The 25239-nt window shown below is 42.4% G+C and overlaps 1 protein-coding gene across 4 annotated transcripts in view; it reads left to right on the forward strand.

The window, feature by feature from the left end:
• The first annotated feature begins 421 nt into the window (after positions 1–421).
• The window catches only part of ldb1b (LIM-domain binding 1b), a 28253-nt gene continuing 3435 nt past the window's right edge, over positions 422–25239 (forward strand). The window contains exons 1-9 of one of the 4 annotated variants that reach the window (XM_004538985.6): positions 422–735; positions 6347–6512; positions 20283–20385; positions 21819–21863; positions 22101–22176; positions 22265–22367; positions 22447–22619; positions 23911–24033; positions 24116–24199. In XM_004538985.6, coding sequence (XP_004539042.1) covers positions 6485–6512; positions 20283–20385; positions 21819–21863; positions 22101–22176; positions 22265–22367; positions 22447–22619; positions 23911–24033; positions 24116–24199 — 735 coding nt within the window. In that variant the 5' untranslated portion in view covers positions 422–735; positions 6347–6484. Of the gene's footprint in view, positions 736–6040; positions 6513–13938; positions 14086–17322; positions 17891–20282; positions 20386–21818; positions 21864–22100; positions 22177–22264; positions 22368–22446; positions 22620–23910; positions 24034–24115; positions 24200–25239 lie in introns of those variants that run through there. The other 3 variants (XM_004538986.5, XM_004538984.5, XM_012918900.5) reach the window with 3 other exon arrangements.

A 25239-nucleotide genomic window follows, 5' to 3' on the forward strand; every position in this document is an offset into this window, starting at 1 on the left:
ACTTTCATTCTTGGTGGGAAGAAAAGCTCTCCTGCTTTTCTTTCATGCCTCATCTGTCCTGTACTTCTCATCTTTTCCTCACTCTTGACCTGCAGGAAGACTCCCACGGTGCTCTTTTGGCATGTTTGAATTTTTAAAGAACCTGTGAGGTCTAAGGAGTCGGGTATAAGCTTTCCTTTATCACTCTAACTCACACTTGCTGCATTTCTCTGTGTGTGTGTGTTTGTCTATATGACTTCCAGTCGTCTTGGCTGCTCGGTCATGCAATGTTTTACGTGTCTCTTATGTGACCTTTCAAATATTGTGTAACACTGGGAGCAGTGTGTTATAAAAAGGCAAAAGCACTCTGATCTTTAACTTGACACCTTCTCTATGGGGGAAAAGCAGGACACACAGGCATTACTTTGGAGACTGCTGAGTTGGGGAGCTCTGTTGCTTTCGTCCTCGTTTGATTTTTTTTTTCTTTGCTTCAAGTAAGTCTTCTTTTTTCTTTGCTTTCAAAGCAGAGTGGAGGAATGCCCTCCCACATGGTTCAGAGAACATCTGTTAGTGAGAAATGAAGGCCTGAGAGAGAAAGAGAAGGAGGGGGAGGTGGTGCAAGGGGACTTACATTAATACAGAAGACGAAAGGAGGTGAAGAAAGAACAGGAGAGCATGCGGAGAGGTGGAAAGGGGAGGAGGGAGAGTGACAAGACCTCAGCTGGGGGAGACCACCCTTTCTGCAGATCAGCAGAGGTGAGACTATCCAGAGGTATCCGAGAGATAGTGACTTACAAGTGCACATGTTTCCGTGCACGTATGCATACAAACACACTCGGCATGGTAACAGAAACCTACATCAATAATGTAGCTGAGAGAAACAGGATGCAGTTTCTGCCTTACATAAGAGTTTACAGACGGCTGGCTCGCTCAGAACAGCCTCTTTCATTCTCTGCTTTGCCCTCAGGCTGGATGCACACAAGATTTCTTGAGCTAATTAACCACCACATTTGCCTTCCAAACAACTTTAACAGATAACTATGCAGCTACAAAGGCATGAGAGTGGCACTAAAGCCATTTTTAACTTCAGTCTACTGACTTTAGGTGATTTGTTTTACTCTCTAGAGCAAAATTTTTCAGCAGTGCTTCTGTAGCTGCTAATTTGCTGGTTCCTACATTATTAAAGTATTGCAACAGGCTTGTTTCTAACAGGCATGACTAATGACCTGGGAAATGAACTTTTGTCTTTGCTGCTGCGCACATACTGATTATAGTCAAACCTGGCAGCACCTAAGCGTGTGACGTGTTTAATCCAGGTCACAGAGGGTCGCAGAGACATGACAGAGGTTCAGTAGGACTTGGTATATTAATGTTTGATGGGCTATATCCTGTGAGGTAAAGCAGAACAAGTCAAAATCTACTAGAGCATTTTCTAAGATGGCAAACATTGCATCAGCTTTACACGAGTATGTTAGCAGCATACTGACTTCAGCTACTGTTAAACTTATTCCAATAACATTTTTAATACTTTTTAAGTAATGCGACACTGTCGACACAAATAAGAAACTGTTGCTGTAACACACTCTTTAATCTATATTTGAAAAAGAACGGGCAATTTTAGTTTTTTGTTTAGGGGTGGCTGTAGCTGAGGAGGTAGTCCAGGTTATCTTCTAATAGGAACTAAGCTCGATTCCTGGCTGCTCCAGTCTGCGTGCCGAAATATCCTTGGGCAAGATACTGCTTTCATCAGAGTGTGAATATGTGTGAATGCTAGATAAAAAGCACTTCTATAGAAAAAAAGCGCTTGCACAAATGGGTGAATGAGACTTGCTGTATGAAGGCCTTTGAGTGCACAAGTACAAGTGGGCCTGTTAAGTAGGTCAGTTAATAAGCTGACTTATTGAGGAAGAACTCAACATATATACAAGCAGAGCAGTACAAGTCTAAACCAATTGTGCATAGAATTATTTAGAACTTCACTAAACAAACCTAAAGTTTTTATGTAAATCCAGAGAGTGAAACAGAAATAAACCTAAGTATAGTGCTGATGTGGGAGAGTATGAAACCATAAATCTGTATGTTGGATTTATGAGGGGATGAAGATTAACAACCTGTTATTTCAGTCGTGGGGCTGTGAAAATCACCATCACAGGAGCATTTCTGGCAACTTCATCAGTTTTGTTCCTGTTCTGGTGTCAGCTTGGGAATTCCTGATATACCTGCTGTATGCTACCTGCTGTGCACCACACACAGAGTCAGCAAAATGTTGACCGCGTAGACAAACTTCCCTCAAGAGCTGTCTGGCATCACGGAGGAGCAAAAAATGAGTAAATATTAAGCTAGCATTCATCAGGTGGACAAAAAAAACATTTCAAATGAGCATTAGTGCTGCTTTGCATCTTCTGGGTGCATAAATTGGCAACTGCTTGCTGATGCATTAGCTATAACAAGTAATTGAAGTGATAATTTGTCAATATTGTATTTGTCTTTCCCCAAGTGGAGCCAAAATAATCAGTTAATGCTGGGTTTACTGAAGTGTTTTATAGATTAGTGAGAAAAAAGGGGGTAAGAAGAAAAAAACAAGTTAAAGGAAATGCGCATCATAATCCAATAAAGTCTATTGTAAGGCAACACAGCAGGCAACGGTGATACTTGATTAGGCATTTAAAAAACTGCTTTCTTGTTCTCCTTTATTATTTTCTTCTCCGGTGCCTTTTCTTCACCTTCTTGTTTTGTGTTGACTGCCTGTCTTTTATGCTGTAATCTCCCTCCACGGCTTCCTTTGTCTCGGTTATTTCTCTGTTATGCAGGCTTTGACTATCTGCAAACTGGCAAATTGTTAATGCGTGTGCATGCCTGTGTATAAATGATTGTTGTAGAGTTTAAGACGCCGTGCTTTCTGCCCACACCCATTTGAAAGTATGAACTTGTCAAATATGTCTCCATGAAACTGTTAATGTGGGCAGATACATGTGTGAATCACAGTTTTCATTTATAAAATTGCGTGTGTAGAAGCTCATCATGCTTGTGCTATCCTTTTTCTGCCACATTGCCATGGCGACAGTGCCCTCCCGGGGTAATGGGGGACGAGTGCGCCAGAGCTATTTATTCTTTCACCCTCCCTCTTTCCCGCTCTCCCTCCATCCATCTCCCTCTCTTTTCCTTCGTGTCTCTCTCTCTCATTCTCTCTCACCACCTCTCTCACTCACTCCATCTCTGCCCTCTTCCTTCTGCAACCTCGCCGTCTTTCCCTCTCTCCTTCTCCCTCCTTCCTCTGCTCTTTCTTCCCCTCTCTGATTGGCTTAACGCTCTCCTCCTCAAAATGAGATGCTGCCTAATGAGACAGAGGGTGAGGAAGAGAGGGAGGGGGGACAAAGAGCAAGTGTCTTAAAAAAGGCAAGTAGGAATATGTGGGGGAGGCAATCTACGCAGACTTGTGTTGCATGTAAAAAGAGAACCAGATTTAACAAAAACTCTGTGATGTCATTCTGGAGGGAAACGGCACGCTCTTGTTTATAATTAGACATCTCAGGAATGTGCGTATGTGCAGAATGTGTTGTATTCAGTCTTAGGATGTCAGTGGGGGTCATGACCTTTCTAATGGCTAAAATCCCTGAATAAGCACAATTTATATACTGCTCAGCCACAACCATTAAAAGCACTGACAGGTGAAGTGAACAACATTGATTGTCTTGTTACGATGCAGTGTTCTACTCAGAGACCTTGCCCTCACAATAAAGGACACAATAAAGAGCCCCTATGTTTTGATCCGACCGTCAAACCGGCCCAGATCCCGATCCAAATGAGCATCTTTGGGATGCACCAGAACAAGACCAACCCAGCACCCAAAGTTGCTGCCAGGTGTCAGACATCACAGGAAAACTCCACATATTCTGATGGGCAGAGCTGCTTTTGCAGCACCATATTATAATTGGTTTAGCAGTGTAGCTGATTGGTGAGTAGGTGTTTATTTTATTTCTAAGGTGAACAAGAAAGATTTTACCAGTATTTTACGAGAAAATAACTGCAAAAAATTATGAATATGGAAATAAAGATAAATTTGGGTAACTAAATTCTACAGTAGCAACCAGAGCTGGGTGACTTAGTGTGGAAGCAAATGGTTAATTTGCATATAAGCTTCTAAGCTCCTAAGCTTCCAACTTGCAAGTCTTAAGTTATGAACTAATAAGCTGCATAAAAACAGCTAACTGCTAATTAGTGGTAAGTAACTTATAAATACAGTGACAGAAGTTCACATGTCAAACCCGAGCACAGATTTCTTGGACATCCTGTTAGTACAATTAATTTGTCTTATAATTGCATTTGCCTTAAAGTGCTCCAAAAGGTGGCAACACCCACACTTGAGAAGTCCATTTCAGTGACTTAGATTAGCTGAGGTGAAGTGTAGCAGACCTCCATTATCTGTAGCGGCCTATGTTTGCATCTACATCAAAGCAGACCTGCCACTAATAATATTTTATGTGCCAGGCTGCAAACTTATTTGTGCCGAAGGGCTGAACATGCAAGTCTGTGGGATCAGACCTGATTCAGGAGCCAGCCTCAAGTGGTCATACAAGGAACTGGAGTTTTTGGCACCTTTTCAGCATTGAAATAGCACCCTGGTTAGGGACCACAAGTTTACAAGATATCAAATGCCAGGAAAAGACCACAACCATCCATGTCGGTGGCACTCAGCCACAAAGCCAATTTGTTCCAAGTTAAATCATTTAAGTATAATATCTATCTAAACTTACAAAAAAGAGGTAATGTGATTTTCCTCAAATTACTGGGTTCTGGGGCTTTGATCAAAAGCAGACATGCATTTGTTGGGAACTATTGTCAGCTGTGGATTAATACGCATTTAGTTACAAACTGAGTACTTTGGAGTAGCAGGGAAGTGCACTCAGGATAAACTGCAGAGCTCATGTATAACTACATGGCTCAGTGATGTAGCTTAATAGTTCTTTGGCAGAGAGGAAAAAATACTTGTTAATCGCAACAACTCGCTGTCAGAGTCCTGTCTTTTATTTATTTATTTATTTTGGCAATAAGAGTAGGATAGTACCTGATGTGTCCTTAAGCAGTCAGGTGTCATGTCGCTTTTAATGTGGGCCTAACTACTCTCTCCTCCTGACACAAACTTGAGCATCTGACCGAGAAAGAGAAATGACATAGTGATGGAGGGAAGATTAGGGCGAGATGGAGGCAGTGGGAGGGAAAGGTAGAATGGAAGAAAGAGTAATAAGGACCGAGAGAGAGAGACAGCGAGGGGGGAGGGAAGGGCAGGAGAGATAAATGGCCGAGTAGACAGGAAGATGAGTGAAGCGAGAGAGCAACACTGTGTGACATACTGCAGACAGGAAGACTAACGGAGCGAGAGAGCGGATGGGTGAGAAAGGGAGGCGAGAGAGAGGGCGAGAGAGAGGAGGCATGTTAGTTGCATCCTCCTCCCTTTTTCCTCACCCGTTTCCCTCCCCCTGCCCGTAGCAGACCTTGTCCGGATGGTAACAAGCCACTCAGACAGCTGCAGCGTGCACACACACACACACACACACACACACACACACACACACACACACACACACACACACACACACACACACACACACAGAGCCAGATTTCCTGAGGATCATTTAAAGCTTCACTTCTCTACGTGTGTGTGCTCACGTGTGTCTGTTTGTGTGTGTGTGTGTGTGTGTGTGTGTGTGTGTGTGTGTGTGTGTGTGTGTGTGTGTGTGTCATTGTAGCAGCAGCAGTAAAAAAAAAGGGGAAAAAACAGTCTCTACATATTTAAAGGAGGGAAAAAAGGGACCCACATCACATGGTTGTTATTCTCTCAAATCTGCCTCTCAGGTCACTTTGACAGTCCACTCTCTCTCTCGCCCTAGCTTACTCGCTTGCTCGCTCACACACACATTCGCACACACACACACACTCTCTCGCTCTCTCTCTCTCTAGCACTCAGCTGCTCATTCCCTCCCTCTCTCTTTCTCTCTTACTCCCTCTCTCCTCCCACCTGAGCTGTAATTTGCAGGGCTGATGAGGGTGAGGGCAGAGCAGTATTCTCCTCACTCGACAACACGCACTCACTTACACACTTGGACACACACTCGCAGTGTGATTCAGTGTACAGCTACAACTGAGAGAATCTGATCCTTTGTGTGTGTGTGTGTGTGTGTTTGTGTGTGCTCTTTTTTTTTTACCTTTTCTTCCCCTCTTTCTCTCTTTTCTCTTTTCCTCCCTCGCCGTCACTCACTCACTCCCTCCCTCCCTCACTCACTCACTCCCTCTTCTCTCTCTCTCTGCTCCCTGGCGGTGTGTATATGTGTGTGTATGTGTCTGTGTGTGTGAACCGTGGGGATAACAGACGCTCATGTGAGCAGCCTCAGTGGCGGCAGCAGTGACTGGTGAGAACGAGGAGAGAGAAAAGGAGAGGAAGAGAGCAGGGATAACAGAGCCACCACCACCATCATTCTGATCGGATTCACACCAGACATGTGAGAAGATGTCCGTGGGCGGCTGCGCGTGTCCCGGTAAGTAGCTGCCGTGGTGATGGTTGTCTTTAACGACAGCCCTGCCGCTGCTGCCTCTGCTGCTGTTGCCAGCCGCTGACTTTTTCTGGTTGTTGTTGTTGTATTTTGGTTGGTGAGTGCAGCGGCTGCTGTGGCGTGACCAACTGGGGCAGAGAGATGGGGAAAGAGGTGCCCCGAGGCCCTAGGGCTCTGTTTGCAAAGGCTCATGGGAGGTCACCCTCTGCGATGGCTGATGAAGTGCAAAGAAAATACTAGGACATATGCAGCAAACATGCATTCTTCTTATCATCGTACTCTTTTAGTTTCAAGATGAAACGCTGAAGATATTTGCTTGCGGCGCGCACATCTGTGCATGAAGTTGTTGCAGTGGCGCCACTAATGCAACTTCTTCCTCTTCCTCCACCAGTTGTTGTTCTTGCTGTTTCTGCTGTTGCTAATGATGCTGATGCTTTCTGACTAATGGCCCAGGTTAACAACAGAGTCCTTTATAAGTTACTCTCTCATCCAAAGTGGAAATCTGACAGCGGAGGTAGTGGAAAAGAAGAGAGGAGGGAAAAAAGGGATCAAAGTGTGACATTTAAAGGGCAAAGATCAGTGGCATGAATCAAAGGCTTGCATGATTGATTTTGCTCCTCTTTTCACAGAAGAGTTATTAATGAATGCTTGATGTTTCGTAGCTCACACAGGAGTATGCTGTTTAGGATATGTGAAGAGGGAGATGAGGGGATGCTCCTCTTGCAGGTACAGAAGCAGTTTTTATCACTGATATCAAAGTGGGGAAGAAAGTGCCCTGCTACATCTGTGGGACGTGATTTTTAAAGATTCAAGTCTTGTTCCTTAACCAAAGCATGGATGTATAATAGCCTTGTTAGGGAGCTTTTTACCTAGAAGTTCTCTTTAAGTTCACAAAACGAGGTCAGCAAGTGCACGGTCGAGTGGGAGAAGGGCAGACGCTGATCTTACTCTAACACAATTACTTGCACCTCTCTCTGTTCGCTGCTGTTTTCTGTGACATCTGAGGCTTCTTCATTCATGTTAAATATCTGTCTTTGGGGTTGAAGAAGTGTCAGTCATATCGCCACAGTCGTAGCTTCATAGGCCGTTTTCATTTTGCGCCATGATAACAAAACAGCCCCGCAGTCCGACTGTTGTATGTCACCATTTTATTAAAATTGGTTGAAGTTGAGTATCGGCTACAGGGCTTCTGGGAACAGCGCCACGGAGAGCGACCTGGAGGGAGTAATATCCGTCATATTAGGCCACCATATTGAGAGGCGTGCGACTTCTGAGGAACTCCCCGCAGTCCCCAAACAGTTGTGTTTAGGTGTGGGACGCCTGACAGCAAACAGATAATTCTTCTGGCTTTATTGACTTTAATCAGGCAGAGGTGGAAAGAACAAGAGAAATAAAGGTCTAGAAATAAACCCTGCACTGCTCAGCCTCAGGCAATATATTATTAAGTGTTACAGCGATTTATGTAGCACTCCTGATAGGATGTGTAGGACATGAAATATAATCCTATAGCTGCGAATGTATTCATAATCATGATAGATGCTCTCAGAATCTGCTGCTGTATAATTCTCAGCAGCAGGAGAGGAGGAAGGAAGTGTGATAAAGTTGTGAGCTGCTGTGTGTATTTATGTGCGTGTAGGGTGCTGCATAACCCTGACGTGGCCTCCTCTCTTCTCCTGCCTACCAGGCCACAGCGGCCACAGTGGTCAACCCTCAAACAGCCGGGATGTGGATAAAGAAATTTAGCCAACCACTCATCGAGTATCGTATTTCCCTGGTGCCAGTCTCGACTTTAGTCATTAGAGAGATGGAGCACTAACTGGTCCCATGTTTTGCGGTCTGGAAACTCTTTAGCATTGCAGATTATTTTAAAGGCGGAAAGTTTCGGAGAAGCAAACTGAGAGACAATGTCAGCTCGTCTTGGCTTGTACAGTTGCAGCTTGTAGACAGATGAATAGGAAGAGACACGACCGAGGATGACGGATCAGAAAGCTGGATAGTATAGAAACATGTTGGCAGACAGATTTGGTATCAGCAAGGGCAAACTCTCTAGACGCACCAGATAACAATTTGTCTGGAGCGCACAATGGTACAGGGAATATGGTGCATCAGAGTTTTCGCCTGTGTGTGTGTGTGTGTGTTCAATCATGTGTTTTCAATCTCTGCGCAGCGCTCCGTGTTACAAAGGCAAACGCTGCCACCTCAGCCGTTAAACAAGCCTGCACAGCAGAGGCGAGAGCATTTGTTTAGAACCGGGCCTTAGCTATCTTGTGGTCAGATTGCATACTTAATCAACGTGGTCATGGAAATTTCCAAAAAGACGTATGACTGCACTCTTCTGCGCTCCACTTTTGCTCTCATATTGTTCTCTCTGGTGTTCCCCTTTTTGCTTTTGGCTTTTTTTTCTGTTTTCTTTTGTATTCTCTTTTTCATTTTCTCCTCATTTTTCTTTTTTTTTCTCACTTAAAAAAAAATATTATTGACAAAGTAGCTTCTTGTCTGGTGACATCTTTCACTTTTCAGCTCCTGGCTTCATAGATGTCGACACATATTTAGCAAAACCCAAACTTTAAAAAGACAACACAACTGTGCAATCTTACTTTCTCATGCACATCTGGTGACCTTAAAGAATACGTGTGATTAATACAGCTTCAGTCACTCACACAGATACACATGTATACACAACATGAGGTAACTGAAAACCAATGTAAACACTGCCTCCTAAAACGGAACAATCACTTCCATTCATTCAAGTCAACTTCAAATGAACCCAAAGCTTGACCCTAAAGTGACGCTAGTTAATTTACACGCTTAAGTTGCCACCCTCTTTATATAATTAAAACACGATCAGAGACTCTGAGAAAGCTGACTAAATACAACAGCATGTAAAATGTGAAACTATATAATTTCTGCCTTTCGGTTGCTTTCGTCTTGTTCTCTGTTGTTTACATTCCTGAGCCGTGTTCAACGCACAAGGATCCTCCCCCTTCTTGTGTGGGCTCACAGTTTGTACGTGAGTGTGTGTGTGTGTGTGTGTGTGTGTGTGTGTGTGTGTGTGTGTGTGTGTGTGTGTGTGTGTGTGTGTGCGCGCGCGTCTGGATGCACACACACAGCATGTGTCCTGACATGTGGATGACATAAACAGTGGGACGAAGTGTGTGAGGGAATAACTTTACTCAATGGTTATTGTGTTTTCTGCTTGGACATCAATTAGATGACTTCATACTATTCTACACTGACCTTACAGTAAAATCCACACTACTCTGTGCCCCCCTCACCTCTGTGACATCTCCCCCCCATACCTCCCCTGTCTCCCCTCTCCCACACAGTTTCAGTCTGCACTGTGTATATACCTTCATCCTTCTTTCCCCTCTCACCCTCCCCTCACTCCCTCTTTTTCTTTGACTCCTCTGATTGCTAGCGTATGTTGGCTGGCTGGCTGGCTAGAGTGGGGGAAGCGGTGGGGAGGAGTAAGGAGGGAGACGGGGAAAGGGAAAGAGAAGGAGAGAGCGACAGAGAGAGAGAGAGAGAGAGAAGGGGGAAGGGACTGTGCCCTCTCATGCAGAGAGTCACATGGTGTCCCTGATTGGAGGAAAATGAGTAAAGACTGCAGCTCTGGCTGAAATGGCAACAGACAAAAACGCACAAAGGCTGAGCTGTTTAAAAACGGGTTGCACAACAAGAGAGCCTGAAGAGGAGGAGGAGGGTGTGACAGAGGGGAAGAGAGAGGGAGTGAGCAGACACCGAGGAAAGATGTGGATTAAGGGAGGAAGAGGAGGAGGAGGAGGAAGCAGGAGAAAGGAGGGAGAAGAGGTGATGGGGGGGGCAGAGTGCAGAAGAGCCAAGAAAAGAGAAGCAAGTAGGAGATGAACACTGTAGGAGAGGGAGGGAGATGGAGTGGGTGAGACAGAGTGAGAGAGAGAGATCAGACTGTGTTTCTATGTTTTCTGCAAGGCTGAGCGGTGACGTGATTGGCTGAGGGTGTGTGGGGTGGGGGGGGCAGACCTGACTCTGAGATCAGAGACAGACAAAATGGCTCCCAGAGAACAGAGAACGCAGCATCAGGGCACTGTCATCTCCACTCACACAGCTGCCAGCTGACACCAGCCACCGCCACACACACTCTCGTGCACATCTGTCACACACACACTTAAATCTAAGCTACCTGCAAAATGCCAGGGAGAAAAGGGGGTGGCGGTGTTGGGGGGGGGGGGGGGGGAGTCCAACAGTGAAGATGATGGATAATAATATAGATCATTAAGTTACTACAGCACATGCATGATTCTTTTGACACTTAAAGTAACACACTCATATAATATATTTCAATGCCAAACTGCCTCACAGCTGAGCCTTTTCCTGATTTAATCCCTTCACCTCTTGGCCTGTTATAACATGTGACGCACTTGCCGCTGAACTTCCCAGGTTGCAGTGTGTCTGTGTTTGCCTGCCAAAAAGATCCTGAGTAGGGAATTCACCCAGTGAGTGAGAAAAAAAAAACTGTAGGGCAGCATGAAAACAAAGACACTGGCTCATTGTGGCCACGAGAGGGCGCTGCTATCAAAGGACAAGCTGCAGATTGTAGGTCAGTCCGAATTTTCCACAGTGATTTCTCCTGACTGTAAAGCAGATGAATGAGTGATGGATCTCTGCTGAGCAACAGCAGATCCATTTATATTCAGTGTCGCTTGTTTTCATTGTCGCACTTTTGTTTTCTCTTGCAAATGAGACGCATCAATAACAATTTCCCGTCTGACAGTTGAGCTGTAGGGTGCAAGAGATTCAGATCGTTTAAGTAAAAGCAGTCAAGTCCTTTCAAAGTAAAAGTCCTCACTAAAAAAAATTACTTATAGTATTTAAAAACTATTTATTTTTCCGAACAAAATATCAATAGTCCCTGTGTTAAGCTTCATTATTTTGGACAGGGGACGTTAACATTATCTATGATTTAATAGAGGGAGAAATTAATAATTTATTAATATTAATCCTATTATACATTTTTTTTTTAATAAAATAATTTTCTGAATGGATAAAATAAGCTTACTCAAGCTTTGAGCTTTACAATATCCTTTTTATTATCTAAATCTGAACACAGAGGGAGAAAAATAAGACCCAGTTGGGACTTAAGCGCCACTGAAATTAGTTTAATATCACTGTTTTGCACAGACTAGCTGACAAACTCAGCAGTATTAGTATTACATGAGGTTGGAGGGATAAAATTCTTATAAATAAGACCATTTGATACTGGTTCTTAAATGTAAGGGGTTTCAACTTCTATCCCTGATTGTTATTACCTATATTGCTTTTCTGTACACGCACGTACACACACCCTGTTTTTGGGGTCTCCTGTGATTTAAATAGATAAGTCAAAATTACTTTAGACAGTTATTTCTAACTTTTGATTCCAGTGGTTGTTCATGTAAAGAAAGATTACAAAAACACCCAACAAGATATAGTAAAGCTGTTTTGTGATTAAAATTCTAGAGTGAGGCTACCTGTGCACATCTTTGACCAGGTGATATAGAAGCAGAACCTGATGTTTGTATTATCTTGAACTGATGTTAAAAAATCCTCCAAACATTAAAACATTCAGTGAGCAGCAGTTCTCTGCCCTGATAAATATTAGGAGAATGGACAGAAGGGTTCAAGCTGATATGAATGCAACAGTAACTCAAATAGTTGCTTATCACAACCAAAGAATGACAAAGAGTATCACTGAATGCACAACACGCCAAACTTTGAAGCAGGTGAGCTACAGCAGCAGAAAACCTATTCCTGTCAGATGAGAATAGGAAATCTGAGGCTTTGATTTGGACAAGTTGACCAAAATTGGACAATACAAGATTGGAAAAACATTGCCTCAACAAACAACATGAAAGCATGGATCCACCCTGCCTTTTACCAACAATTCAGACTGCTACTGGTGGTGTAATATGTGGGACATATTTTCTTGGCACACTTTGTCCCCCTTACTAGCAGCTGAGCATTGTTTAAATGCCACAGCCTACCATCTCCATCCCTTTATGACCACAGTCTACCCATCTTCTGATCGCTGCTCCCAGTAGGATATCATCCCATGTCACAAAGTCAAATCATCTTATAGTGGTTTCTTGATCATAACAATGAGTTCACTGTACTCTAATGTGCTCCACAGTCATAGAATCGAAATCCAACAGAGCACTTTTGGGATGTGGTGCAACAGAAGATTCACATTATGGACGTGCAGCAAATGTGTTATCATATCAATACGGACCAAAATCTCAGAGGAATGTTTCCAGCACCTTGTTGAATCTGTGCCATAAAGAATTGAAGCAGTTCTGAAGGGAAAAGGGGGTCCAACCTAGTACTTTGCCCTCATGTAATAACTAAGTACAACTCTTGAGATTAGGAATCTCTTTTGTGAGTGTGTCCTGGGCCCAGATGGGATGCTGTTCAGTGGCAGAAGTAACTAGAGAAAACCTTCCCAGGCTGAGGGAGATCATTTGAACTCCACAAAGAAATCCTCTTGCTGTGAGCCACCATGCTGCTAATTAATGTGAATGCTACTTTCTTCTGTTGTACGTTTCTCTGTTGAGATAAGACATTTTGCTTTAACCCTAAACCTTGAGTCCATTAAAATAACTACAGCTGAAGTTCTGCGTCAGTTAAGTGTCTGCAGCTCTTCTGGCTCACAGTCTCTTTGATCTAAAGCTGGCCACTGTTAGAGCTCATTCCTCCAAAAAGTGGCAGCTTGTCTTTTGGATCTTTTATCAGAGCTGAATCAGACAGAGAGATCTCTGTCCCCCCCCCATCTGATCCAATAAAGGAGTAAAGAGGCCTGAGCTGCCAAATGTATCAAATCTGGCAGGCAGACACCAGTGAAACGAGCCCCAGAGACATGTAGCTAGCCTCCGTGTGGACAGTGTGTGCCACTGATGTGTCTAAAGTACTTATTTAATATTGTGAAGTGGGAAAAGTCGAGAAACAGTAGGCATGCTTTTAGCTTTGGGAAAGAAATGCAGTGAATGCTATCTATGAAAAGAGGAGTGGTTCTGTTTTCATTCCTGTTTGGGGAAAAAACGGAAAAAACAGCACTTAACTGATGTCACTCATTCTCCAGTTGGAACTCATCTTTGAGCTGGGATCAGCTCGGTCAGGGCTTTTTCTGCAGTCAAACCGACACAAAACTGTCCTGAGATCAGTGCTTAGGATTGTGCTGAAGGGAGGCTGGCGGGAATGGTTCTTATCAGAACTCTGGCAGATGCATGTGCAGTTGAGTTTCCTGTGGACTAGTAAGTGGAAGTGGCACATTGCACACATTTGCACATGTGCACGATAGCATGCACGCACACACATGCACATGCGAGGCAGACACACACACACACACACACACACACAGACTGTAGGCATCCTCCTTCCCCCTCCTCGTGCCCCTGAGCCTGACAGTCTGGACATGGAAGATATCAGAGAGTGGGAGAGGCATGAAAACACAGACTCAGGCTCTGAGTTAGATCAGTGTGTAGCCGTGAAAGTGCATTTGTAGGTGACAAAATGGCGATGTCAGAACAGCTAGAGTCTGAAGGAGGTAAGTCTGTCTTGCTGACCTTTTCCTTTTTGCCTTTCTCACAGCTGACGAGGTAACAAAAACCTCTGAGGTCAAATAAAACGGTCGAAAAGAAGAATTTCTGATTTGTCTTTTATTTAAAAGCAAGAACTAGTACAGCATATTTATACCAAAATGCTGTACAAGTTCAGTCTCTTACTCTCTTTTTATTGACTTTAACAAAGGTCAATTTAAACAGGTTGCACTTGTGGGTTTAAAGTGTAGGCTTAGTGAAAACACCATGTGTGTCCGCTTTGAGCACTTATTATACATGGCTTTATGGCTTTAGGTGTGAATGTTTAACTGCAGGAAAATGAGGCAAGCTGACGAAGCGAGGGTTGGGCAGATCTGTGTGAGTGTACCCGTGTGCCTCACTGGTTGGGGTGCTGGTTGAAGATAAGGCTGTCCCTATGCCTGAGAGCAAAGGAGATGGTGTGTGTAAGCCCTTCAAGCCTTATCCTGACACACCTCCCACCCCCACCTCCTCTCCAACACCCCACCACACACACATGCACTGGGGATTAACCCCGTCATGTACCATTTCAATGGGTGAGCTTGGGGAGACACACACACACACAGGATTAACCCTTGTGTGTCCATTTCCATGGATGTTTCTTAGCCTCTCTCTCTGGTTGTGTCAGCAATGATTGCTCATGTTGCCATAGTGACAGGGGCCAGCCAATGTAAGATAGGCAAATCCACATAAGTCACCCACAACAGACACTCTTAGCTACAACAGACTACACCTCCCCCTGGTACTAGACACACAAAGATGCTGCCAAAGGACTGACAGCAGCCTCGTGAGCTGTGAAGAGCTCATGTCACAGGCTTACCATGGTCAAACCAATATACATAAAGTCAGCCCGGGCATCTTTGTTGCTGGTCGGGTGAGAGACAGGCCTTATAGAGGCTTATCCTCTCTACATGCCTGGCTCTGGGAGACAGTGCACTTCACCATACTCTGGATTTCATACATCAGAGTCTACAAAGAGGTTCATATTTGAGTTGCTGTCTTCATTTTGGGCATATAAGATCAGCAGATCCCGGTGGGATAGATGTCCAACAAACAGATCCATCACTTGAAAAACATACAAAAGTATTTTAAATGTATAAATGGAAAAAAGCATAAAAATAAAAATACAATAAAATGTATTACACCTAGATTCAGTGTATCAAAATGCCGGCATGAATTAAAAAATATAACATAGTAATAATAGTAAAAAGAAATCTGGATGAAAATGTGAGAATAATGTTTTAAAAAATGTGCAAAAATTGCATCTTTACTTATATCTACTGCACACATTTAAATGACTTATAAGTAACTGAGAATTAGATTATTGCATTAAAACTATCATGTATTTATATCATGTGTACAATGTAATAAAGAATCATGGAGCAACATGTATACGGGCACACAAACTGCATACCACTGCAAATACACCCCAGTGCAAGTCTGGTTCAGGATAAAATATTACACCATCAGAACAACAAATGGGATTTTAAATATCAGACAAAGGCAGCAAGTCATAACCCACTGAAATAACTTGTTTAACTGATGCTTGAAGTTTAAATTGTTCTGCATACCAAAATGTGTAAAAAGAAACTTAAAAAAAAATCACATTTCTACTCATGTCCGCTTTGGTGTATATATTTCCAGTCATTTATATGTGTTATCTATAGTGCAGTTAAAAGGTGAAGATGAATGTAATATTAATAATGATGATGATAATAATAATAATAATAACGACGCTGATGATAAATGTTATTATAATGTTGCAATAATGTCATATTACTGATCAGCACCAGTGTTTAGTCTCACTCCCTCTGTGAAGACCTGTTTACTGAGCAGCTCGCAACAGCGGCTTAATTTATGAATAAATCATTTATGAAACATTGTTTTCACTCCCAGTGTGCATGGGTGGTGTATTAATGAGAACCGTGTTCGTGCTGGTGGCTGTAACAACCTAAAGAGTGCAGCAGGAAGGGAAAGTTCTTTAGTGGGTGAAAGGAAACTACTTTACATCCTCGATATGGGATAATCTGTCTTTTCTGTCCTTTGGGGTTAGATGCTGTAGATCAAATAGTTTGCGTGTTAGATATGACGCTTGCATAAATATGGAAAAATTGCTGTCCTAATACTGCTTGTTCTTTTTATATCACAACTTTGGACATATGGGTGAGATCTCTGCTGGCTGTGATCTGAATATCTGATTATTATTTGAGGCGATTTAAGCAGATTTAGAAGCCTGTGGGATTCTCCTTTTGGCTTAGTGCTTTGTGTGTGTGCGTGGATCTGTGTGTGTGCGCGCAGACTCAGAGAGGAAAAGAGGGTATAGAGATTCCTGATGTTAGGGGATTTACTCGTCCACCTTGGGCAGTTCAGCATACAAACTGAAAGGCAGAATTAACTGACAAACTTATTCTGCTGTCTTTAAGTGTAAATTTATAAGATCTTGGTGTACTTTTGACCAATGGGACTGCGCCACTGCAAATGTATTAGTATTTAGTATTTATTTATTTATTGTCATTGTCAAGAACAATGAAATTGCGTTTGGGGCTTCCATACAACCCAAAAAAAAAAAAAAAAAAAGAAGAAAATAATAAATACCCCTTAAAACCCAAGTGTACATATTTAACCCAGTGTGACTCCAATGCAATAAGACAATCCTTAGCAATAATGTTCGTAGAAATTCAGACAAAGACCTGAGAAACATGACAAAATACAACAATGCAACCCATTCAATATTATTGTACTGTGAGATATGATATCAGATATGATAGTTATCTATTTAAGAAAGAGGGGGGGGGGCAGGAGGGGGAAGAGAATAAAGATATGATGCACCAATGCAGACCAGTTCATTGCTATTAAGAAGTTGGATATGGTTATTGTCCGTGAGAGGGGGGCAGAGAGTTCAGGAGCCTCACAGCCTGTGGATACAGGCTGTTGGCCAGTCTGGATGTTCTGGCCTGTATAGACCTGTACCTTCTCCCTGAGGGCAGCAGATGGAAAAGGTGGCGCGCAGGGTGATGTTGGTCCCGCAGGATACTGTGCACCCTCCTCAGACAGCGAGTGGGGAAGATATTACTGATCTCTGGCAGTAATATCTATGTGCATCACGTTTGCATCCTGCTTGGGCCCAGGGTCTTGGTTGTCACTGCCTCAGCTCAAGCTGATTGCAGCAAGCCTATGTTCACTAATTAGGTAAACATGACAGCCACTTTGCAGTCAGCATGATCTTTGTCTCCACGCTCATCTCCACTGAGTTGCATTAGGACAATTCTCATCTGTGTCAGTTACAAGGAAGGGATATGGGATGCAGGGAGGAGGAAGGGAAAAATGCTTACCAGACAACCTTTATGTGCAGTTGTGCATTAGTGGGGGGAGGAGGAGCAGAAGTGGGAGAGGGCGGCTGGCGGTGCTGGGCAGAGGAGAGAGGAGCAAATGCATTGCAGAGGGAGAGGAGGAGGAGGGCCTACAGCTATTGTTCATGTCCTCCCGTGAACAAAGGGCTCATCGGGGTCCATATGTAAACCCACAGCAGGCTTCAGCCCACTGACAAGGCCTCATGCGGGACAAAACATAACCGACCGACTCCCGCAATTTAGGCCTTATTCCGTTTGGAGGAGATTTTTTTATTGATCCAATTCAAAGGGACGTATTGTGTGGGTACGTTGCGTCCAGCCAACCGCCGTCCAGCGGGCCTATCCGTTTTTACGCACGGAGCGTACACACGGTCTATCAGCACGGATCTGTAAACATCAATTTTCTGATAGGACTTCTTTGCAGGTAAAGGGTCGCCTTTCCTCCAAACACACTACTCGACTCTAACGTTTAGCTTTTTTAACGTTTACAGTTGGTGTAGGAACTGCCGCCGGTGTAATTGCTCCTCTTTTTGAGTGTTTTTTCGTTGCGAAGGGATTTAACGCTAAGGCGTTAGCAGGAAGGCTAAAACCAGCTAACTGGTTACAAACAGTTTTCAGGCTAGCTGACGTTAGCCTACCTTGCAGGCCTACGAGGCAGTGTTGTACACAGTCACCGTCGCTGTGGTTGAGGGGATCGGGATTATGTATTGTGTCTTGTTTGTTCACATAAATGTATTGCTTTTCAGATTATTATTGTTTGGCGTTTTGTTGTTAAGCTCGCTCGAGTCCCGTAAAAAATTTAGCCTAGCTAGCAACTATATGCTAGCTTGGTGCCATTCTAATTGCCTTTGTAGCAACTCTACATCCAATCTTCTTTAGCAGTTATATTTATGAAGCATAGATGCCGAAATAACCTAAACAGGTGTCACTTTACGTTCAAAGTTTAACAATGTGGTTCAGGTTTATCCGGCTCACAAATTCCGTTTGGATACTTGTCCCTTGTACCAATCATGGTGGCAGTCTTGAGTGGCAGGAGTGCACAACCACGACAGGTTATATCCCCATTTAGAGGAGACGTGATGTTGGGTGGATTTTTGGCGGCTGAGCATGAAGAAAAGTCAATAGTTGAGTGTTTTTTGGCATCCGTGCCAGTTTGACAGATGATCTGCTCTAAAAGTTTCTGTCCACAAGCAGATGTGTGTATGTTTAATGTGTATGTTTCTGTCGACATTGTGTACTGTGTGCTTGTAAAAGAGAGGAACACGATTCCCAGTGGAGGAAGTGGAGTCCAGCTGATGTGATTGTGACTGCCTGTCATTAACCGCTAACGGGAGAGGAGAGGAGCTAATGGAGCTCTCAACAACTAATGGACACACAAAGAATCGATTATTTATTTATTTATCTGTCTTCTGGTGGTGCATCCAGCCCATAGCATAGTGTTGCACATAGTAAACAGCTTGTTTTTAACTCGATTTGAAGCCAGGGTTTCAAATAGATGAGTGTTTTATTGCCTTTTCTTTTTAACTTTTTAGAAAGATGGAAATGTTTTATGGCTCTATACTCTTTACGGAAAACTTTTTTATTAATTTACCTCTGGGTCTGTAAAAGCTGTGATCGCTGCTGTTATTCACAACATATTTGAATGCAATTCCTCCTTTCACTAGAATGGATTTCATAAGGATGCATAGATTAGTGATTTATAGGAACAACATCCTAATGTGTGTGACTTTAAAGGTTAGGCAGCCTCTGTCTGCCCACCTCACCACAGTGTGTCTGCAGATATGTGTTATGAAGTGTTACTAGTACTTTTTACTGGTTTAACTGTTTACTATACATCTTACGTCACTGTGTTCTCATTTCATAACAAACTTTCCTCTGAGACAAGTCCCCCTCTTTGGTTATATCTTTCCTTCAGACATACAGTGACATAAATATGTTTAATATGCAGAGACACCACAGAGAGATATGAAGGAGGTGGGGCTTCACCATGGTGACGCAGAGGTCGTGACCCAGAGGCCGCCACGCCTGGATGGCCTTTATAAGAGAGCCAGGCAATTAGAGTAGAACAGGGACTGGATCTTTATGTGTGTGTGTCAGTGTCATCAGTATGTTTTCTCTTGTGTTTGGGGTTCCTTCTGACTTACTGTTTAGTACTTCATGGTAAGGCACCAGTTTCTATGGTAGTGCTGCATGAGGCTTCTTCCATTGTGTTGTTTTATATTTTAATGCCCCAAAAATGAGCCATTCAGGGAAGACCATGGAATGAGTGCAGTTAAAACTGGACCATACTGGTTATTTCAGGCTGATTAGGCATCAGAGGTGTAACAGTTCTCCACTTTTTACTTTGGTTTTCAAAAAAAACAATTTTTAGCACAGGTCCAGTTATTCAATCATGATTGGATCATGGACCAAAAAAGAAACTATGTATTTATGTATCGCCGCTTCAGTTTTTAGCCAGATAATCTTTAAACCTGACAACTTTACCATACTAGCATGCTTCAAGTAGGTAAGGCAAGATCTGATGCCGTATCGTGGGCCTTTGCATCTTTTCAATCTCAGTATTACAGATTCGTACAGCCCTGTTCAACATCATCATCTTTGGTTTTGTTGGTTTTTTTTCCATAACCTCAGCTTTATCAATATTGAAAAGTTTACTTTTTTTTCAGTTAATAAATTTTTTATCTTTATCTTTTGTGCCTAAATTTGGCATGCTTACTATACACACGTCATGTTCTCCGTCAGGTTACAAGTTTTCATCTGCCATAAGTTAAATATAATAATGTATATTACAAATATATACGTCACTTCTATTCCAGGCTGTTCCTCCAAGTCGTTCAAGCTGTACTCCCCCAAGGAGCCCCCCAACGGTAGCACTTTCCCCCCTTTCCACCCCGGCACCATGCTGGACAGAGACGTGGGGTGAGTTTAATTTCTGTGCTGTGTTTGTAAAGCTTGCCAAAAATTAGTCTAGCTGACTGCTTATGGGGCCAACTGTGTTGTTTTTAAAGTATGTTTTCTGTTAGCTGTCAAATGTTTTTCAAATGCTTCTGTGCATTCAAACTGTTGTCGCAAAGTTTTTGCAGTGCGTTTACAATAACCTTACAAGTTATCGACTTAAGTAGCATTATCCTCACTTTAGCTGTCTCAGCTCCGCTCTACAAACACGGCGAAGGAAATCTTGTATCTTTGCATAATTACTTTAAGCCTTTAATTTAAAATCAAACCAACAGATAGAAATCCTCCTCAGTCTGTTTTCCCACGTTTTGTGAGGGATCAGTGTAGCCACTCAATGCTTGCACATTCATTTCAAAGTGTGTAGAGAGATGAGCACATGCAGTAGGTGTGACTGTGAGCACATCAGTGTTGCAAGAGTGTGTTATATTAGCTGAAGCTGGCGTGAAGCGTGAATTTTCCTGGGAAATTTTAGTTCAATATTTATTTAATCCATCCATTTTTATTAGTTACTTATGGTACTTACGGGCGAGGGGGCACAGCCTATCCCAGCTGAAATGGTCAATCACATAGCAACACAGAGAGATGACACACTCACGTCCCCATCTATGGCCAATTTAGTCTCGCCAATTACTGTAACATTCGTGTCTTTGGTCTCTGGGAGGAAGCCGGAGTACTCAGAGAGAACGCACACAGGGATTGGGAGAACATGCAAACCTCAATTAATAATTGAATGCATTATGCTTTAAAAAAGCATCAAGCCTTGAGATCATCTATTGGCATAATAATGTAATAACTGAGTGATGCTACCTTCCAGTATCAGATCCTAAATATAAGCCGTTTTTCAAAGTGTTGCATACGTTGTACAATATTACCACGCACTGGTAAAACACCTTTAATATATGAAGGTTTATTCCTTGTATTTAAGTAAAGGGGGGCCCGCTGATCTTCTGTCATTGAGTGAACATTTGCATCAGTACTGCTGTAATCCAGAGTAGAAAAATGTTATTCATTCATCGTTTACGCCACGAATTATAAAGGCAATTACCTGCTGAACTACTGTGAGCAATGTTTAAACTGTTAACTGCTGTATGAGGTGAAAATTTACAGCCAAAAAATTGCATTAAATTGTGTAGCTCAGTAAAGTTGGAGAATATCGTTGTTTTTTTAAATTTTGGTTGTTTTTCCACCCGTTGTCATTTTGCAATAAATAAATAAATGAATCGGCTGCAGTTGTTGATTGTGTCTGTGCATTTGAGAATTGATATTTACCGTCTCATCCAATTTTTGCCATGTTTGGCTCATGTCCCGGGGTTGTAAAGGCAGACTAGCTCCTTGAGGAGAGCATATTAGCACTATAGCTGAATGTAATAATGTCTCTGTCTCCTGTTTCTCTACAGCCCCACTCCAATGTACCCTCCCACATACCTGGAGCCAGGAATAGGGTAAGACTACATTGTTTCCCATTATTCCAGGCAGGTTTAAAAACCGTAGTAATACAAATACAGATAAGATTGTGAGATTTTTTTCCCCTTCTCTTAATTGCCTAGAGATCTTGCAGTAAGACTGTAAACCTCAACTGGGTTAAACCCTGCTAAATCTAAAGAGTCTATGAGAGCTGTAACCCTACTGCATTTTGATGACTGTCAGCTTTTGTGTTCTTTTCAATTTGTTTCTTCCAGGAGGCACACACCATATGGCAACCAGACAGACTACAGAATATATGAGCTCAACAAACGACTACAGAACTGGACAGAGGTTTGTGTGCATACACAGCCACATACATTGACGCTAAACGCCCCCAAAAAGGTGTTTAATGGATAACTTTCTCCTCTCTACAACGTAGGAGTGTGACAACCTGTGGTGGGATGCATTTACTACAGAGTTCTTTGAGGACGATGCCATGCTGACCATTACTTTCTGTCTGGAAGATGGACCCAAACGTTACAGTAGGGAGCTGTTTGAATGACACAAATCAGATTCAGATTTTCAGAATCAGGTTTTTCAGATTCCGATTTCTTCTTACAGCAATTGGCCGGACGTTAATCCCGAGGTACTTCCGGAGTATATTTGAGGGCGGTGCCACTGAGCTCTACTATGTACTGAAACATCCCAAGGAGTCCTTCCACAATAACTTTGTCTCCCTCGACTGTGATCAGTGCACTATGGTCACACAGAATGGAAAACCCATGTTCACACAGGTGTGTATGTGCAGGGGATGGGGACAATGAGGTATTGGGGACAAATACAGCTGGTACTTCTAAAAACTGATATTTAAAGATGAAATTTCTGTCTATGTCCATCAGAGTAATTCTATTTCGAGACAAAAGTTGAAATATGGAGATTAAAGTTGTTTCAAGAAAAATGGAGTCGGTGGAATCTTCATAATTAACTTTAGTAAAAAGGAAGGAAACAATTTCTCTTTTAGCACGTAGATGTCAAAAAGGTGGTGCAGGAAGCTGCAGCTGCAGAAGGAAAAATAAAAACACTCGGAAGAGTGGATTTGCACAAAATGTAATGGCTGGCAGTGGACAGATGCAAGGATATCAATAGTTCCACCCTCATCCAATAAAGTGGATGTATGCTGTATCACAAGACAGTTGATCAATTTGTTTCACCAACTCATCTAAATAAGGCATTTTGGAAAGGGTATAGAAATCTGTCTTGAAACAATAACTGTAATCGCCACATTTTGACTATTTCTCATCTTTAATCTCGAAATTTCAACTTTATTCTCAAAGTGATCAACATGTTTCTTTTCTTAATTTGGCCCTAATACTCAATAAGATGTAAATTTAGCTTCTCTCACTTTAAGGCACTTTTCATCTGATTGGCTGTCCATTACAAACAGCAGATTGGAGCATCTGGGTTTAGAGCCGTGTCCCTGAAATAAACGTATCAGGAATATTTCCTCTTATTAACATACAGATACATAAGTTTAGAAATAAAATAAAAAATAATAAAACCGATTGTGCAGATCAAAAACTGGTCGTCTCCTCGAGTTACCTGCATGCTACCACAGCATTAAGGACGTGGTTAGTTGCCGTTTTAATCAGATTTTATGAGTGTTTCGTGCATTCTGTCGTGCACAGAATCTCTGTCCCAGGCTCTCCGCAAGTGATTATTAACTTGGTTGACATTGCATTGATGATAGATGTGACCTTCTCTTTCCACCTCTCTCCACTCTTATTTTGAGTATAATTACTGTCCCAAAAATGGAAGGCAACATGCAGCTTTGTTGATCATGAACTTGGCTCATATCATTGTCCTTTTCTGCAGACAACGTAGGGATTTGTTCTACTCGTGTAGTGAGAATCTGATATTCTGTATAACAAGAATTATTTAAAAAAGTATTTTCGAAAAATTTCTTAATGAATTCCCTGCTGCAAAAAACACTAATCTTTAAATGTGTAAACATGTACCCACTCCTGCATAGATTCTATTCGTCTCTCTTCGGTTGTGTACTAACTCCAGTTCTCTGATCTTCTGCAGGTGTGTGTAGAAGGGCGCTTGTACCTGGAGTTCATGTTTGACGACATGATGAGGATAAAGACGTGGCACTTCAGTATCCGACAACACCGTGAACTCATTCCTCGTAGTATACTGGCCATGCATGTGAGTGAATGCAGAGGAAGTAGGAACCCACACCGGCACACGCTGTTTGCTAGATTTCTAATCTCCTTTCCATATGTTCCAGGCCCAAGACTCTCAGATGCTGGACCAGCTGTCCAAAAACATAACAAGATGTGGCCTGTCGAACTCCACCCTCAACTACCTCCGAGTGAGTACAGTACATGTGCAACATTTGGATTTGGAAAAATGTTCTTTCCTTGTGTCTTGATCGTGGTCCAGATGTAATTTCGTAAGAAAACATTTCCATCTCTGAAAACTTTACAGGATGTTAAACAGTTAATTAGGGACATTGAGTAACCTGCCAAACAGCAGCATATGTTATATACAACATCACTGAGTAGAGTGAGAAGACTGTTCAGAGCAGTTCCTGCTTTTAAAGCACTTTGAATGATTACCTTCTGGTTTATAAATGAATATATAGTTTGTAGTCAAGGTGTGTACAAACTGGAGACTTTATTTTTGGATGCTTTACAGATCCTGTGGGGTGACAACCAACATAAGCACATTGTGTTCATGTACAGTAAAGATACAAGAATGGTTGAAATGGTTTATTACTAAAAACTGACCCTGTATGTAGAGCGTTTTTGACTAGTAGTGTCTCTGGAGAGCAGTGCTTTGTTTGAATCTCTTGTTTTACAAGCGTGAAGCTGCTGCTTGTTGACAGGAACCTTTAAAACTTTAAGGGGATATTATAAGTCATCATCTTGGCAACATTTTACCAGCATCTATGTCTGCATAATTTACATTTCATTCAACAGCTATTTCCCCATTTGCTTTTAAAAAAAGGCTCTTCATCCTCTACCCGACTGTGCAAATAATCACAGCTGTTTATTAAATTTTGTGTGTGAGACATGAGAAAAATACTGCCTCTTTAGTTATTGGTGACATCCCCTTGCAGAACAGTAATGCTTTAAATGTTCTTGTATGCTTGACAAACAGGCCCAGTTGGATACTAGCAGGCTGTTTGTTTTTCTGCATCTGGCGTGCCTCTCATTTTAAACACAGCACGCAGCACCACCTCACATCCATGTGAAAATTGATTGGAACATGAGCTTTAGATGCCTCTGTAGTGATTAAGCCACTCTAACGTTGCCGCGAAGTGATAACAAATTGTTTTGCTTGATGTTTTATCCCATCGCATTGTCTGATCTCAAACTTTCAAGTCAACCAGTGATGCCAATAATGCTG

The sequence above is a fragment of the Maylandia zebra genome, linkage group LG6, assembly GCF_041146795.1.
Source record: "Maylandia zebra isolate NMK-2024a linkage group LG6, Mzebra_GT3a, whole genome shotgun sequence".
In the NCBI taxonomy this organism is placed as follows: domain Eukaryota; kingdom Metazoa; phylum Chordata; class Actinopteri; order Cichliformes; family Cichlidae; genus Maylandia; species Maylandia zebra.